At 41.7% G+C, this 18,201-nt stretch overlaps 1 protein-coding gene across 3 annotated transcripts; it reads right to left on the bottom strand.

Annotated features, from left to right (window-relative positions):
• Positions 1 to 1,828: 1,828 nt before the first annotated feature.
• On the bottom strand, positions 1,829 to 10,170 carry PDP1 (pyruvate dehydrogenase phosphatase catalytic subunit 1). 3 transcript variants are annotated; one of them, XM_037058735.1, is made up of 3 exons: positions 10,026 to 10,107; positions 9,172 to 9,206; positions 1,829 to 5,847 (listed from the first exon to the last, which is right to left on the bottom strand). In XM_037058735.1, exons 2-3 carry the CDS (start codon positions 9,200 to 9,202, stop codon positions 4,190 to 4,192), a joined length of 1,689 nt encoding a protein of 562 aa, XP_036914630.1. In that variant the 5' UTR covers positions 9,203 to 9,206; positions 10,026 to 10,107; the 3' UTR covers positions 1,829 to 4,189. The 3 variants fall into 3 exon arrangements, with proteins under 3 accessions (XP_036914630.1, XP_036914632.1, XP_036914631.1); XM_037058737.1 differs by lacking the exon at positions 9,172 to 9,206 and having other exon boundaries at positions 10,026 to 10,170; XM_037058736.1 differs by lacking the exons at positions 9,172 to 9,206; positions 10,026 to 10,107 and adding an exon at positions 6,474 to 6,616.
• Between the last annotated feature and the right edge of the window lie 8,031 nt (positions 10,171 to 18,201).

Raw genomic sequence — 18,201 nt, 5'->3', positions numbered from 1 at the left:
TGCTCCTGTGTATAATATGCACCTACATTTTAGTGCTAATTCCCATGTATAATCATTATACATAATCATTATACATGGGAATTGGTGCTGCCCATGTAATGTGCATCCTTATTTTCCCCTCAAAATACAATAATAGGATTAAGCTTGACTTCCCAAGTAAATTCTGAAAGGAACAAAGGAAATGACCTTCATACAGTAGCAAGTCAGTTCACATGCCATCAATATGTCATTCGCCCAGTTTGTCCGGGACTCAAGCTTTTGAAAACCTAAAAAACTCTGTAAGAAACAGCAATTGTTTCATTATTTATGAAAAAGTCAGAGAATTAAGGTATGTTAACCTATAGACTAAGGATACACAGTTACCTAGACGCTCTTGTTACACCCAAGGACAAAGCTAACAATAATCCATATTTAGGTATATTTGACTAGAGAACAGGTAAGCTCATTCCCCATAGTGTGAATCTTGTTTAATAAAAGCAGAAATACTCAAGTCAGTCATGCCATCCCAGTCCTAATTTAACAGCATTAAGCCGCTTCCTCATCCCTAATCATAAAGCAATAGAGGGATAAACCACGACCACCAAAAAAGGTGTAGCTTGCCCTTTTTCCTGTAGGAAGACATCAGCTCAATCATTGAATACATTTAACTGACTCAACAAAAATTCTCAGCAAAATTCTCAGCAGGAGAGGCAGAGAGATCTATGTAGCAAAGGACCACTCTCTAATCCTCCCAAACTTTTCACCATGAAAAAATTTCATCACTTGCTTAAATGGCATAAAAAAAGTCCTCTCTTTAACGTAGAGAAAACTCACCTGTAATTGTATTTGCAAAGTTAAATCTACACTCCAACCAAATAGTATTTCTGAGAATTGCTGATCTAAAAGTTAGCTTCAAAAGGGGAGGAGGGGAACAACAATGCTTCTCAACAATGGATACATTATAATATATTCAGACTATGAGATGCAACTTGGTAAGAGACTATGAATACATGCCAACAAGAACGAATCTCAAAAATTTGAGTCAGTTACAAGATTACATGCATATTTATGATTTCACTTATATTAATTTCTAGAACAAGCAATATTAATCTATGGTAATACAAATCAGAACAAGTTCTGGGGAGAAGGATGAACTGGAAAGGGGCATGAGAGTTTTCTAAGTAATACAAGTTTTATCCTTATTGGAATTGTGGTCAGCAAATCTCAAATGATACTTAAAATCTGTGCATTTTATTGAATGAAAATTATACCTGTTTTTAAGAGGATTCTATCTATCTACTGGATTTTAAAATTAAGTATAATATACCACTACAGAGCAAATCTAATGCATCTTACTATCATTAAAAACCAGCACATACAATTGAATGGTTACCAGAAAGAAATGGGGGTGGGGAGAGGGCAAAGTGGTTAAAGGGGGTCAAATACATGGTAAGAGAAGAAAAACTAAGATTTTGAGTGGTGAGCATGCAATAGTACACAGATGTCAAGTTAAAACCTTATATGTGAAAATTATACATTACTATTAACCAAGGTTACCCCAATAAATTTAATTTAAAAAACCAACACAGGCCATTTGGAAAGCAGATATGAAATTTTAATTCACTGTGGGTATTTCTCTGGCCATTCTCTATATTATGAACTTTTCATATGTCTTCACACAGATACATTTTTTATAAGACAGTTTTTCTATCAAGTACTGCATACCACACCACCATTCCATTTAACTAGTTAATGGTGTATTATAAATATCACGAGCCATTGGTTAAATATAAACAGAGAAGTCAATACATGTTAGAAAGTTTAAAGAAAAATTAAGGCTAAACAACGAAAGATTACATGTCTTCTTTAATTCCACATGACATCACCGTGACGACAAATTACAACAAAATTGTAAGTGCTTTCAGATGATAGTACATTAAGATTTCTAACATCCAATTACTTTCATTTCAGCAATTTGCACTCCACACTGCATTTTCATTTTGGAGTAGACAGACCAGCTTTTGGCGTACAGACCAAGTTGCTTGTGTAGTGATAATTACTGTGTTGATCATGACCACAGGTAACTATATTTATTGCACTATATAGAGATGAAACTTGTAAGTATAACATGGAACTCTTCAGGGTGGTGTTCAAGAGAAATTCAAATGGTAGCCTGAAATGGCTTTTAATTGCTACTGCAGTCAATGTTTCATTTTAAGAAGTCTCTGTCAAAGCATTTGGAAATAAATATGTAGTACAGCCTTTCCCCCTTCGAAAATGCGGCCTATAAAAAAAGTTCCAAGCTGATGGGGAAAAAGAACAAAACAACAAAAAAAATCCTACAAACAAAAAATTAGGAGCAAAAGATCTCAGAAAACAAACATATGATGTTCTGAGCTACAATCTTCCTGAGTTTGTTTTTCAACTGGGAAAGTTTTGCAGTCAGTTCTACGGTGTTTTAGGGTCCAGTCCATTGGGAGTTCTTGAATATCTAGTTCATATTCTACAGAAATCTGAAAGGACTACTAAACACCCCTCAACTAATTACACAGGGGAAAGCTGATCATGTTTTATATTAAAATCTCTATGAACAGTCTTAGTCATTTAACAGTGTTGCTAGAATAATGAAAATATATGCACAGCTGTACACAGATCACCATTAAATACAAGAACAAAACACCATTAGATGCAAATCAAATAAGATCCCAAAAAGCCAATTTGAATGTTTATTTTGATATGGTATTAGAAGAGACTGCACGTCATTATGGAGACTGCTGCAAATAACACTTGATGCTACTAAGTGATCTATTAAGCACCAGGCATGCAAAATAGTTACCTCTTAAAATTTCTCACATGTATAGCTCAACATTCCTATTTATAAGCTACATTATGTTTAAAGCATTTAGTAATTCTTAAACCAAATATTTTAACTGACCTATGTCTAAGTGGGGAAAAACAAAAACTTCCTCCCTTAATACCCAAAGGTAAGGCTTACTCCCCAAATTGATAGTTTAAATTATCTTGTTACCCTTAAAACCCCAAGTGATGAAATTCCTTGCCACTATGAAATGAGAAGTATGATGTACCAGCAGCAGTCTACCACCCACACAGATGACAAGCCCTCAGGAATTACATAAGAATGATGTGCTGGTGGCTAGAGAGGACACGAGTTAAACATATCCATCTTTTAATTCTAGATCTTTTTATTTTAAACTAAATAAAGATTTTCATTAATACAAACTAAGATCATTCTTTTTTCTTTATTTAACATCAATATAAGACTACATAGAACTAAAAACCTTTATTGTCTTCAAGTTTGTAGAATGTTTCAATGACATTAAGTAATCGGATAAAGGAGGGAGTAGTTTGTTTTTCCATTTCAATAGCATTCCAAATAATCAAACACAAATTCAGATTGCTTGGTTCTTGGTCATTTATGGCTTAAAGTACTGCATGTGAAAACCTCAGGATAAAACAAATCTATACGAATGCAGATTGTATATCTAGGAAATCATGCAATAAATATTCTCATGTACACTGGAATCTTAAGTGATAAAATTAGTCTCCAAGTGTAAACAGTAATGTTTCTTTCACCGAGAAAATATGCTCAGCAAGATCCTTGCTTTTGACCTATTCAAGATCCTACTTGCCAAGTCCTGATTTTCTCAGACCGATACAAGAAGCCAATGTCACATGACATCTGCAATAAGGAACTTGCCTTATTTAACAGACTTGCCTCAAGTGCAGGCACTGTGAGGTTTGAAACAGGCAGAACACTCATTATCCTACCACCCTACTGCCAAATCAATTGGTTTCTTGACTAGTTGGAAGATCAAATGGGTACATGCTTAGAATGGCCCACTGGAAATGTTTATTATTTTAGTATCTTTAAAAAAAATCTATCTGTCTTGCCCTGGCCAGTGTGACTCAGTTGGCTGGAGTGTCGTACCACTGACCAAAAGGTTGCAGATTTGATTCCCCGGTCCAGGTACGTACCCAGGTTGCGGATTTGATCCCTGGTCCAGGCTCATACAAGAAGGCAACCAATCAATGTTCCTCTCTCTCACCCCTCTCCTCTTCCTCTATCTCTAAAAGCAATGAAAAAAATGTCCTTGGGTGAGGATAAAAATGAAAACAAAAAAAATAAATAAAATTCTACCTGTCCTTTAAATCTATTTCACTTGAGAATCACCAGGGTAAGATTCATCCACTATTCCTGGTTTTGATATGCCCCTACAACATGAGAATTAAACTGAACTACAATAATTGTAATGTCATCTCTGTACATCCGAGCAAGCTCTTCAGGAAGACTCAGCATTTTGGAGAGGCGCTCGTGATCAACGCTCCCAAACTCGTTGTTGCCGACAGCATGGCGAATAAGATGGGTTGCTGCATTTTGATCCTCAAATACTGAGGACATCTTGGCTCTCCTTTCTGTTAACAGGCTATGCATCTGGCCCAGAGTCACCTTGTAGCCACCAACAGCTATTGGCTGTTGGTGGTGCATGCCTGTTAGATACTCACCCACAATCCGAACCACATCCTGCCTATGCATCGTCTCCCACAATCCATCAGTTGCCAACACTAGAAACTTATCCTGTGGCCTTAATCGGTGGTAGGTTACCTCTGGCTCAGCAGTGAGATAAGGAGGTGTGTAATAATTAGGAGGGATAAACTTGGTATACTCATTGTCATTCAACTGGTCTGGGCCAGATTCTATCACTCTCTTTTGAAGGTCAATGCTCCATTTGAATTTTACATCTCCAAAAGCCCTAAAAGGCATCAGCAAGCCAAGCAGCCGATCTTGTTTCACCACACTCTTGGCCTCATTCTTTGGATGTTCCAATTTCAGCCGTTCCACTTCCCTTTCATTCTGAGCATTGTGGTCATTAGAGAGAGTGACTGCTGACCAAGAGCCATCCTCTTCCTGCACACCCAGCATGGCTCTGCTATCTCCAGTATTGGCCACATGAAGGTCGACACCATCTACATGGGCCACACAAGCGGTGGCCCCGGAAAACGCGACACGAAGCACCAGGTAGTTGAGGAAAGAATTGGGATCACCAACCTGAGCTTCCAAGGAGATGTCATTATCAAGCCTCTTGAAAGCATTAATTAAAGCCTCCTTAACATCAATATCAGCTGACTCCCCAGTGTTGAGGTCTATAAGCTCTTGCCAGTAAGTCCTCAAGCTGTTGAAGTACAATTTGGATGCCTCCTTACTGAAGTAATCATTGGGGTGTTTGTGCCACTGGAGAATGGGAAGCAGTGCCCGACCACTCTCCACGGCATTTTCAATCTCCAGCAAAGTCTCGTGGGGTAACAAAGAGACAGCAATATAATAAAAGAGTCTTTCACTGACTGCTTGGGAACAAGCACAGCCTGCATGGCCATCGAAAACCCCCAAAAGCATCCCTCTAGTCTGCAAGCAGGTTGCTGCACTTCTCCGGTCCTCGATGGGTGCGTTTGCAGGTAGCTGATTGCTGTCAAATCCAAGGACAGAACTGACATTTTTGCCATCAAATTCTGGCACTTTGAAACTGTATTCATTAGCTTTCAGGATGCTGTTGACTTGTGGAGGCGTGAGGTAAAATTTCTGTGGTGTAGAAACATATCTCCTTCCTTGGGTGTATTGCCACCAGTTCTCCTTTGGCCTGGAAAAGGTAGCATATGCTGGATGGGGTGCATACCTCAGGCGACTCTGAGAAACGTAAGGGGATGAGCAGCAGAGGTGTTTGTGGTGGCAGTAACACGCAGTGCCATAGATTCTGCTCAGTTCACAGTTACGAATCATAGGAAAAAGCATTTGAGTTGGTGCTGGCATGGCATCAGACAAGAGTGGCAGGCTGGAACTTCGGACTGGGATTCCTACAATGCAAATAACAGAGGTACACACAAAGAAAAAGTTATATTTCAGATTACTTAACCTATCTTTGCTTTTACAGCAAATATTTAACAGCTGACTCTACTTACTAAGCCCTGTGCTGGGAGGCACTCTATTTTGCACTCACATTATGTACTATTGCTACAGGGTATATTCTGCTGAGCTCTTCCCAATCCTTTACAGACCCAGGATTGAATGGTCGTTCACCTTTTCTTTTCTGTTTTCATTATTTCTTTGTGAAGCACAAACTGTGCACAGTATATAATAGATTTAGCTGGGAAGAGATGAGAAGATGAGTGTTATATAACATTATATAGTAGCAGTCTACCTGGTCAATCACCCTTCTCCCTCTGTATCTTTAAAAAATGCCTTGGATCTCTCATATTGCTCAGGGATTTTTCCCGTTTATGAACATCCTATTTCTAGACTTGTGGTCAATTGGCAGCATTAAATTATACCTGGCTATGACCAAGAAAGTGTTAGGATGCATCCCCAACATAAGTATATTCATACACTTGAGTTATACACATATACTACTGTATTAATATAATGTTCATGATAATATACACAAAAATCATACATAATGAGTAAGGACAAATGTCAATATTACCTTCCCACAACCCAGTGAACAGTCTTGCAAACAATGTTTCCTAGACCACTGCACCAATCTGGTGAGCTTAGGGACTTAGTTCTTCCACCAACTTGCCAGATTAATCGTGTAAAAGCTGGCTCACCTCCTTGGGTCTCGTTAACCTAAGATGTAATTGAACACACCAGAACAGATTCTAACTAAGGATCACTTTATAAGTGTTGAAGTCAGGCTTTAAAATCAAACGCATGTTTCATTTATTCACTGTTCAACTGTACTGTTGTGTCTTTCATGACAAAAAAAGTTTAAGATAATTTATGCAAGAAATATAGCTCCTTTCTTCCTCAGTATTTCCCCTGAATTCTTAGGGTATTGCCTCAAAGTATGCACTTGGCCTATAAAGAAATAGGTCTATAAACAAAATGCTTTAAGTAAGGAAATACACACACAAAGAGAAATCAAATCAACTTAATCTTAGTATCAGCTATTCCAAAGGTTAAACCTATTAAGAAAAAAAGAATTACAAATATCACAGTGTTAACTATACATTACATTTTGTTTTTTGTGTCCCCTCTTTTGAGCAGTAATTAGAGAAAAAGTGGTAAGTGGGTTGGGGGGCAGAGAAAAAAAACAAACACTGAATAATTGCTCCTTATTTGCTTCTGAAATAAGCACCATATAAGCCAGTCACACAGAACCCCTTTTGCAAGTGATAGAAAGTATCATTTTAACTGCACTCTTTAAGTAGGGATTTGTTTACCAAGTTAAAGACAAGATTAAGCAACAAAAGGGTAATGATTAGAATTTTGGAAATAAGATCCGGAACTAAATAGGCATTCTGAAATGCAGCAATAAAAAACAGAAATGCCACAAGAAGAGTAATCTATCAACACTAACCACTTAAGTAATAGTACTTCAGACTGAATATCTGAAAGTCATCCAGAGGTTAAGTATACATGACTGAGCCAGGAGATGTGCTAAAATGTTGAGCCACGTGACATTGTTTTGCAAACAAACCATATCTCCTGTTAGGTTTGCACACAAAAAAGCACATTAACTCATAGCCTGCTCTGTATAAAGATTTTCTACTATTAAAAATGTAAACAGATGCCAATCTTAATGAAAAGAAAGTTTCTCCATAACTTTATATAAGTTTGTGTTTGTGTTTACTTTAAAATTTAAGAATCCTACAGGGAAAAACATGAGTATTTCTGATGGATTGATAGGTAACAGGATTTCATTATGAAGGGTGGGGTAAAAGTAGGTGAACAGTTGCTCATATGGGAAATAATACAATAATTAGTAATAAACTCTGAAAAAACTGTTTTACATACTCACTGTAAACCTACTTTTGTCCTACTCTGTATGATATCTAATCAAGGAATAAGAAGTTCCAGCAAACCTGCACTTTCCTTACGTTGCTTTGTCTTGAAAAAATGTATGATTTTTTAGTTGATTGCAAAATGAATGAAATATTATTGCAAAAGAACTGAGTCATGCAGCAAATGCCCAGACTAATCCAAATGCCCCGTACATTCAAACCGAAAGCAATGAAAAGCTCAAGTAACATACTACACTTTTTCTTTGAAGCAAATGTTCTCAAGATTGAAAACAAAAAAGCAGAGGGTGAATTTTATCAATTGTATCTTTCACTTATTCAGTTTAGCATATGGACTGAGATTGCATCCCAAGCCACCAACTCCAAGCATGCCTTCAAAAGACACATTCTTAAAAACAAAAAAAGATATTCTTAGGGAAGTTGAAATTCATGAAAACCTGGCTCTGTAATTAATAAGCATCCTGTCATCACTAGTACAAGTGATAATACATTCTCCCATCAGACCAGATACCCTTAGAAGTCAAAGTACCTCAAATGTTTTCAGAAACTATAAGTGAGCAAACACTGAGTATCTTTCTAAACATTAGGTGACTCAACGACAACAAAAACCCCATCAAAACAACTTTTGTTGAACTAAACAAACAAAAATAGAAAGCTCTTAATAAGCCAAGAATAGCAACAAGGTACAGTTACTGGTAAACTGGAGCAGTGTCGAATTTTCAAATTATTTCTGACTATGTTTTCACTGAAAAGTTCCTGCCCTATGATTCAGACTGAGCCAATATGCAGCATCTTCGTCTTAGACTGATTTTGCCAATATTAATAAGAAAAGATGCGCTGCAACCAGAAACTGGAAAGAGACCCATTCTTACTGATGTGCTCAGCACAGCGTGTGCCAAGAAATGATTCCACTTCAATAATCCCACCAAACAAATCAATTAGAAAATGCTGTCATTGCTCCGACTCTGGAGCTCTTTACCGTTGCAAGGCTTTTGGTTTAAGTGAAAAAAAGATGCTACACTAGTTATTAAGTGTGTCAGAACCCCAGTTTATGTAATCCGATTGCATTAAACATCCTGCAAAAAGACTGCGATTTTTCAGTATTTTCTGGAACTGCCCAGCCATTTCACAGCTCCGGTTACTGTTATCTCTCCAAGAATGAAGAAACCAGTTTCCTTCAGAAGACACAAAGCCCCAAGCCAGCACTTGTTTGATTAGGTCCTTTTGTCCCCAACTGAAAATAGCAGTCATCGAAGCATCAAAGCTATCTGGTCCAGGAAACCTTTGTCTTCTCTTCTATCCACCTCGCCCTTTGATTCCACACACGGAATCAGTCACCATCCTTCCTGGGTACCCAACGCAGGTAAAGTGAATACCTACCAATTCGTCTGGGCCCGGGACACACACACATTCTCCTGTCATCACAACACGGAGCCGACAACATCCACAACCCGCGCGGACAGCAGCAGCGACAGCAGCACCGGCCCATTGAAAGCAAGGCAGAGATGCATATTAGAGGAGGAGGCGGCGGCGGCGGGGGAGGAGGAAACCGGGGGGGNAGGGGCGAGGTCTAGTTCTAGCCTGGTGAAAGGGGCAGGGCTGGGAGGGGGTGGGGGTGGAAGAGGATGGATGGAGAAAGGGGTGGGGACAAAACGGAAACCAAATAAACCTACCCACCCCGCGGGAAAAGTAGAGCCACAGCCCAAGGCAGCGGAAGCCCAAACGCGAGCAGAGGCGCGCCCCGGGACCAGCCCCTCTATCCAATCCGGGCGCGGAGCCCACAGGAGCGTTGTAGCCTCTGTCCGCTACCCGCCCGGCCCCACGCGGCCACGGCTTCGGTCCAGACTACAGAAAGCCCGCGGCGGGCTTCCCATGGAGTCACCCTGGATCCCGTGGCGTGTAAGGGAAACCCTCGGGCACAGACAACGCATTGCCCGCGAGCACCTCCCCGGAGCTCACCCTTCCGAGGGTCCCCACAGTGTCTCAATACAAACAGCGGACACGCGCGGCCGCCCCCATCCCGAGTCCGTGGCGCCCCCCAGCGCCGCCACGCCAGCCCGCTCGCCGCTCCACCGCCCCGCGCGCACCTGGCGCTCCGAGGCCTGTCCCTCCCGGCCGCCCGTCTTCCCACCGCACGCTCGTGGCCGCCGCGCCCCACACACCGGCACCCCCTTCACAACTCGGCGGGTGGAGGATTCAGACGAAGTGGCGGGGCCAGGCTAGGGAATACGAACCGGACACGGCAGGAGAGCCGCTTCTTCCAGAGGAGACGGCCGCGGCGGCGGCACCATCCGTCGCTCCTTCCACACCGGCGGATGCAACTCTCGCTAGCGCGGCTCCTCGCCCCGGGCAGGCCCACTTTGCGCCCCCGCCCCCGCCCCTGCACAGCGGGCCGCCACCCAGCCGCGCCCCGCCCGCGCATTCCGGCGGGGCGGCTTCCCAGCTCGCGATTGGCTGCGCAACGGCGAGTGGGCGGGGACGAGGAGAGCGGGCCGAAGCGGGAGGGCGAAAAAGCTGTGCGCGCCCAGCCAGCCTTGTGACGTAATGGGGGTCAGACAATCTTTTCCATTGGGCCCCTGCTGCCCATTGGTTCTACCAGCCCGCCTCACGTGACCGCGCCCCCGCGGGCCGTCGAAGGTGGGGCGGTGTCCTGCAGGGGAACAGCGACCTGCGGGGCTGTGCATCGGAGAGGGTGGGTGGTGGTGACAAGGTTGGCGGTGGGCCGGGAAGAGAGGACGTACTTGGGCCGACCCCAGCATCCCCACGCGCGTAGGGCCCAAGGGATCGGCTGCTCCCTGCCGGGGGTGCTTCTGCGAATCTCTCTCACCTCGGCGGGGGACCTGTAGTAGGTATGGCCGGCCTAGCGGCCGAGCTTCCCCGTGCGCCTCGCTGGTGGACTCAGGCTTCTTGGGATAGGTAGAGTCCGGGGACGACTCCCTGCTTAACAGGGACCTAAAGTCCTTGTCCTTTATATTCCACCCTGGAATATAAAGCACAGTACCCTGAGAGTGTCTGTTGCCTCATTCATTTGATACTTTGCAGATTTTAGGAGTATTAACTCGGATGTTTTCTGGACACTCTCAAGGGCCCAGGGAGAGGAAACTGGTCTAAACTAAAGCATGAGGAAGTTCCGATGAAGGAATTCTTTCCCTTTTTGGGTTGGTGAGTGCTCAGGTTCTGTGAATGGCTTTGAAATCAGTATTGTGTTTCTTGCCTTGAATGGTTACAAGGAAGAGGGTAGAATCAGTCTGCACAAGTGGGAAGAACACTCGACTTGGAGTCAAGAGAACCTTCAGGTCATTTTCGATTTATGAGACTTAGTTTCCGCTTCTGTTAGGTGAGGTTTGGGGTGGCACTGGGATTGTCTGATAGAGGGAAGACTTGTCAGGGGCTTCTTCACTGGTTTCCTTCCACACAGATCCCCTCTTTAAGGGTAGTGCGTTCTGAAAGCTTCCTTGAAGACACCAGGTAGACCATTCCACTTATCCTGCCTAGTGTTAAACAGTTTACTTTGATTTTTTAAGCACATCTATTTATTAGCCAACAAAGTCCACAAAGTGAGGTGGACTGGATATAAAAACTCACGTTCACAGTATTGTGGAGTTTTATTTTTATTAATCTTGAATTACGTGGGTTTTATGTAACCAAGGAAGGACCTGATATACAGGAAACAGGTTCTTCATAACTTATCCGGCACCCCCCCCCGCCCCGGATCTTTCCAGCTGCCTCCTGTTTTCTCTAAATAAATTAGAGCCAAGCCTTCTTGCCCATTCCTAGGCTGCCCATGAGCTCTTGTGGCTGTTCTATGTGGCTTTTGTCCTGGCCTCACTTCACCCCTTCCTTTCTGCTTTCTAAAGGAGCTTCCCATAAATTTGAAGTATTCCTCATTGTCCTTTTTCCTATTGATTATCTGATTAATGTATCAGGTTTTCTCTTGTCTCACAGAGGCAGTATTGTGTGGTATAGTGTGTTAGAACACAGCTGGAGCCAGATGGCCAGGTTTCCAATCCCACCACCTCTGCAGTTTACTGTTTGGGGTCTTGGGCAATGTCTTTTTGGCTCAGTTCTCTCATATGGAAGGAGATAGGAATAAAAATAGTCATAAAAAGTAAAAAATAAATTGTCATTGAGTTGATGTAAATGTGTATCATACTAAGAAAATTCAAAGCAGCAGAAGAGCTAGGTAAGTAGGGCTCGTATTAATATTACAGACATGTGTCCAGGTCAGTATGTCTGTTTTACATTAAAGACTCCTAGAGAGAAGGAGACTCACCCCCAAGTGCACAATGTTCTACAGTTAGATTATGTATTGGCAGATGTTATTAATAGAGTGGAGAGTCTTATGTAAAAAAGGGTCACTAGCTCTTAGCCCCTACTTTGCAGACATGAAGACCAGTTAGCTGAAGCTAAGAATGCAGTTTTATTTTAAGTGTCTTCCTGAGACTCAGAAATGAGATTTATACTAGGTGTGTCTGTTTTCTGTAAATGTTTTTCTAATAATTGTGAAAGTAGAGTACTGAGACTCCAGAATGTCATTCCTTGGCATGGCGAGAGTGGTTCCAGACACCCCTCTCCCCATGGATCCCCAAATCCACAGATGCTCAAGTCCCATATATGAAATGGCATTCAACAAGGCATACAGTCAGCCCTCTACATCCACAGATTCCCAACCGCAGGTCAAAAGTAACTGTTTTCAATCCACAATTGGTTGAATCTGTGAACACAAAACCAGTGGATATGGGAGGGCCAACTGCATCCAAGTTAATAACCTCTTTGAAGTTTATGTCATCATAGTAGCATATACCTACTGTATTTGACACCAACATTGCCATTATTCAGAGCACTTTTAAAATTACCTTTCCAAATTGTTTTTAGATCACAGGAAACTCCAACTTGTTTCACTATAACCAGAACCTTGGTTTTTATACCAAAATAATTTTGATTTCCCCAACTTGTGATTCTTAGTTCTGAATGACCTGGCTGTTTCTGAAAATGACACCCAATCTCAAATAACTGGTATTTGCCACCACTAAATATAGTCAAAAGAATTTGTCATGAGTATTGAAGGCAATGCCAGGGTATTTGTGGAATCAGAATAAAGGTTCCCCGAAGAAATGGGTTTAAAATACTCATTTAGAGTATTTTAAAATAGTTTTAAAATACTCATTTACAGGTGTCAGTTTTTATACCTGCAAACTTGTATGGTTTTATATATGTATGTTATTTAAAAAAATCCCAGTCCTTCTGCAGAAGAAGTAACTGCTTATACCACTGAGGGTGAAAGGCATGATTCTTTAGCATACTCAGCTTGCTCTCCCTTCTGGCCTGCCTTTCTTGTCTCCTGGAGCTCTGTTTGGCTACTCAGTAGGTTTGCTTTAAAAGTACTGTTTGGCATCAACACATGGCTATCTGGCCAGGGCTATGGTAGGTCCTTGAGTTTGGTGCTCTGACCCCACAGATGGTTTTAGCCACCAAAACACCTGTTGATATCTGTTGACACTTGGAAGGTGTAAGAAGGTAGCACTGAAACAACACAGGATTATTGTAGAGAAAGACATGCAAGGAGAGAGGAAGGAGCTTAAAAAAATAGTGTGGTGCAGAAAAAACACCATGTAAAAGCACCAATGTTGTCCACACACATGCTTTTTGTTACAACAAAAATGCAGACAGTGCCTGATTGAGATCCTTAACACTTGGTCATTTTCTTGCCCTGGAATAAACCTGGAAATGAGCAAGTGCTTAACCAGTTTGACCTGGTGTTCTTGTGGGTGAGTGATAAAACCCTTGGGGTTACTGGAGGTTAACTGTGGCAACATAGAGATGGCTCAGCAGAGTCTAAGGGGTGCCAGCCAGGAAGCTTAAAAAAGACCTGCACGTGGGTTTGAGGTGCTGTTGGTCTGCTGGTTAATGACTTAACTGTCTCCTTTGCTATAATCAGCAATTAGAAGAAAGAGAGGCTGGCCTACCACACTCCTCTGTAGCTCCTACTTCCCTACAGGTCGTGGATAGGAAATCAACATAATTTCAGAGTATGTTTAGTGATAGGTACCTGTTTTATTACCATCCTAGTGTTGAGAGTTGCTTCTTTGAAACTTAAGTTATTTAGCCCTGGCTGGCGTAGCTCAGTGGATTGAGCACAGGCCTGCGAACCAGAGGATCGGGGTTCGATTCCCAGTCAGGGCACATGCCTGGGTTGCAGACCAGTTCCCTGCAGGCCAACTCCCAGCAGGGAACACACAAAAGGCAACCATACTTTGATGTTTCTCTCCCTCTCTCCTTCCCCTCTAAAGATAAATAAATAAATAAAATCTTTAAAAAATTTTAAATAAATGAAAATAAAATTACCTCTAACCAAATTTAAAAAAAAAAAAAAGAGACTTAAGTTATTTAGAGCAATGCCCGGAGAATGGCAAATCATCTGTAGGAAAGAATCAACAGGCACTGGCTCATCTCTTGTGGGCCAGATGCGGTAGTGAGTGCTTTCACATTTAATATTTTAAAAGCATTCTGTCCTCATCAGAATTCATAAGACAATTGTATGTTCAAAGGGAAAAATAAAGCTTTATTCTGTTGTGAAATTAGGCATAAGTCTTCTGGCTAGTAGGCCAGAAGTTTCTGAGCACTAATTTAACATGACAAAGAAGATGAAAAAATAAGGATTTGAGGTAGCTTAATTACAGGGTTAGGTGCTTTTTGTAAGAACTGCAGCAGGTCTCTGGACCTGCAAAAGGTGAATAATTTGAAAATCCCTGTTAGTGGGGGTATCTCTGCTGAGGATACATGTATGGGGTGGGGGAGGCAGTGGTGGTGTTACCTAGCCAACCACCACTGGCAAGGCAGTCTGGCAAGATGAATTTTTCTTTCAGTGTAGTTCTATAGAGTTCCCCAGAATGGTAAAGGGTGAAAGGTAAAAGAAGGACTTAAGGAGAACTGAGATGTTGGGGTGGGTCTAAAACACTTTTTACAGTAATTGCCAGGTCATGGGCACCTCTGAATCGAGTTATACCAATCTATAGACTTCAGGAGGAATCCCTATGCAAAGACTCAAAAATAGCTGCTGGTTTGACACGTCGTAAAAAGTAAAACTCTGCCCTGGCTGGTGTAGCTCAGTGGATTGAGCGCGGGCCTGCAAACCACACGATCGCGGTTCAATTCCCAGTCAGGGCACATGCCTGGATTGCGGGCCAGTTCCCAGCGGGGGACTCGAGAGAGTCAGCCACACATTGGTGCTTCTCTCCTTCTCTCCTTCCCTTCCCCTCTATAGATAAATAAATAAAATCTTTTAAAAAAAACTAAAACTCTTTTGCTTCCCTGTACACTTTCGCTGCTAGCACATAGGTTTCTCAAGAGCAGGGACCTTGTCTCTTATGCACTGATTAGAAACCTATGGCCTGGCACGTAGTGAAAATTAGCTACCCCTGCACTGCCTTAGTGTATCTTCATAATATTTGTGGGGTAGATGTTATATCCATTTCACAGGAGAGGAAACTGTGTCTTGATGTTGGTGATGTGTCTCAGGGTCACATAAGTAGGAAGCAGAAGAATCATTTACCTGCAGCATTCTGCATTGCTATGTTATAGTGACTGCTAATTCCACCTGTAACACAATAGGTGCCCAATAAGGAATGAACAAATTCATTTCAAATGAAAAGGGGGCCCTGTTGCAACAGGTGAGCGCTTTGGGATTAAAGAACTAAAAGCTTTTTCACATTTTCACCTATGCTTTATGGATTTGACAGCAAACTGTATCCTTGGGATTGCAGGATTTTCACCTATGCTTGCTGTGTCTGTGACCAGCAATAAATTTTTCACAGCTCAGTGTATCACTACTGAATGACCACTCTTGTCAGAGTGCTGCATGGTTTCATTGGTGGTTGTGTTTTATTTTTTTAAATCCTCATCCAAGGATATATTCATTGATTTCAGAGAGAGAGAGGAAGGGAGAAAGAGAGAGAGAGAGAAACATTGATGTGAAAGAGAAGCATCTTTCAGTTGCCTCTCCTGTGCCCCCACCAGGATTGAATTGTCCATCTAGGTGTGTGCCCCAACTGGGGATCGAACCTGCAACCTTCTAGTGCACAGATGATGCTACAGCCAACTGAGCCAACAGCCAGGGCTGGTTGGTTATGTTTTTTCAGGAAAACCAATTGTGGCTATATAAGCTTATTTTCCTTAGAAACCAGATATTTTGAGTATATGTAGATGAATACCTAATATAGTCAATTTATATCCTAGTAATAAACTTTAGTTGATTCTGTGGTATGGAACAATTTAATCTGCATAAAGCTAACAGTTATGTTCAGCTTAAAATGTTTTATTTTTAAGAGTATCAGTAAGAATAGTTCAAAGACAGAAAGAAGACAAGTAAAAGACAAATGCTAATAATAGCTATTGAATTATATATCTAGTTTTTGCTAGGAAAAATGGCATCTTGAAGTCTAATCAGAATAGCAGGTTACTCAGGCACAAAATGTGGGTTGTGATTTTATACCCTCTGAAGGCATCATGATTTTTTGAAATGGGTATAAGCTGGAATCAGAGAGACCTAAGTTTAGGTAATCTTTTCAGATTTGCCCAGTAGCTTCAACTTTATGAAAATCAAAGGTGTGTTTTAAGGATTAATAATAATTAAATGAAAATACCGAGTGATGGCTAGTAAATGGTACCAAGTGGTAGCACTTAAATGAGTCCTGTACGGCTGCCATAACAGCACAAATTGAGTGGCTCCTCCAAACAGCACACATATACAGTTTCAAGGGGTCAGAAGTCTGATGTAGGTCTCAGTGGGCTAAATTCAAGGTGTCAGCAAAGCTGCATCCCTTTCTGAAAGACTATAGGGGAGAATCTGCTTTCTTGCCTTATCCAGCATGAGAAGCTGCCTGCTTTCCTCACTCATGGTGTTGTTCTCCATATTTAAACCTGGCAGTGTAGCAGATCACTCTCTGATCTCTTCTGCCTTGCTTTCTTAAGGACCCTGGTGATCGCTTTGGGCCCACTATGATAATCCAGGATAATCTCTTTATTTTGAAGTCAGCAACCCTAATCCACCTGTAACAGCATATTCACAGGCTCTGGAAATTAAGATCTGGACATCTTTTAGGGAGGGGCATTCTGCACACCACAGCACTTTATCCCTTAAAACTTGCTCATTCATTCAAATACTTATTAAAGGAAAATATGAATAATAAAAGTACCTTCTAGGAACCTGTGGTCCCTTACTCTGTTAAGAGCTTAGATATTAATTTTTTTAATGGGCAATTCAAGATAGTATGCAACAAGCCCCAGAGTGAGCAGTTCAAATTCATACTAACAGATTACTAAAGTGTGAGAAAGAATCACTGGAAGCCCTGGCTGGTGTAGCTCAGTGGATTGAGCGTGGGCCTGTGAGCCAAAGGATCGAGGTTCAATTCCCAGTCAGGGCACATGCCTGGGTTGCAGGCCAGTTCCCAGCAGGGGACACATGAGAGGCAACCATACATTGATATTTCTCTCCTTCCCTTCCCCTCTAAAGATAAATAAATAAATAAATAATCTTTAAAAAAAACTTATGACTGCCTATAAGAAGTTATGTACTAAGGGTGCCCCATTCTTTCCCCAAAAGGTACATTTCTCCAAACAGTAGTAGCCTCCTTCCACTCTGCCTTGGAGAATCCCTACCAAACAAGGCTGTAAAATCTCCAGTGGAGCCAGGGGAGATCAGCCAGCAAGGTGAAGAACCTAGAATCAGAGCATATGAGAAGTTTAGGGATATTCATGGTGTAGTCATTCAAATAATTAATGACAGTCATATGAAAAGAAAGCTAAATTTATCTTTAAAAACTCTGGAATTTGGAAAAAATAGAATAAATGTATAGAAGCTAGATTTAAATTCAATATGATAACTTCATGTGGTCATAGATTTCTGAAGATGGAATGAGCTTTCCCCTTTAGGTAATGAGTTTCCTGTTACTGGAGGTATTCAAACAGAATGTAGACGACAAATGTCAAAAAATGTGCTCCCAAAACCTTTTGTTCATGTCTTGAACATTGAACTTAGATTGTAATCATTTGCATTACAGTCTCTCTGTGTAAACCAGACCTCTTTCCGGGCTGAACCTATCATACTTATTTTTACTTGGCCCAGGAAGTACCCGATAAATATTGATGGGTGAATGGACAATGAATGGGTGAGGCTGAGGACTGAGCAGAGTGACCTTTTAGAGTCCCTCTGACTCTGAGACCTCCAATCTCTGAGCTAGGGATTGAACTAGGGTTAAAGAATGGAATTGGAATCCAGAGGGGTGGAGGTGTAGTGGTGCATTCTAGGTTTCACAGTATGGCAAAGCCCAGAGAGGAGAGGGAACAAATCTGGGTGGAGGAGCTGTGTTGGGTGAAGAACAGGATTTAGAGGTGGGACAGAAGGCTGGGTTT

This window comes from Sturnira hondurensis, unplaced genomic scaffold (assembly GCF_014824575.4).
Source record: "Sturnira hondurensis isolate 20B ecotype Veracruz unplaced genomic scaffold, ASM1482457v3 Scaffold0010128, whole genome shotgun sequence".
In the NCBI taxonomy this organism is placed as follows: domain Eukaryota; kingdom Metazoa; phylum Chordata; class Mammalia; order Chiroptera; family Phyllostomidae; genus Sturnira; species Sturnira hondurensis.
The sequence above is the reverse complement of the archived record's forward strand: the minus strand, read 5'-3'. Positions and strand labels throughout refer to the sequence as shown.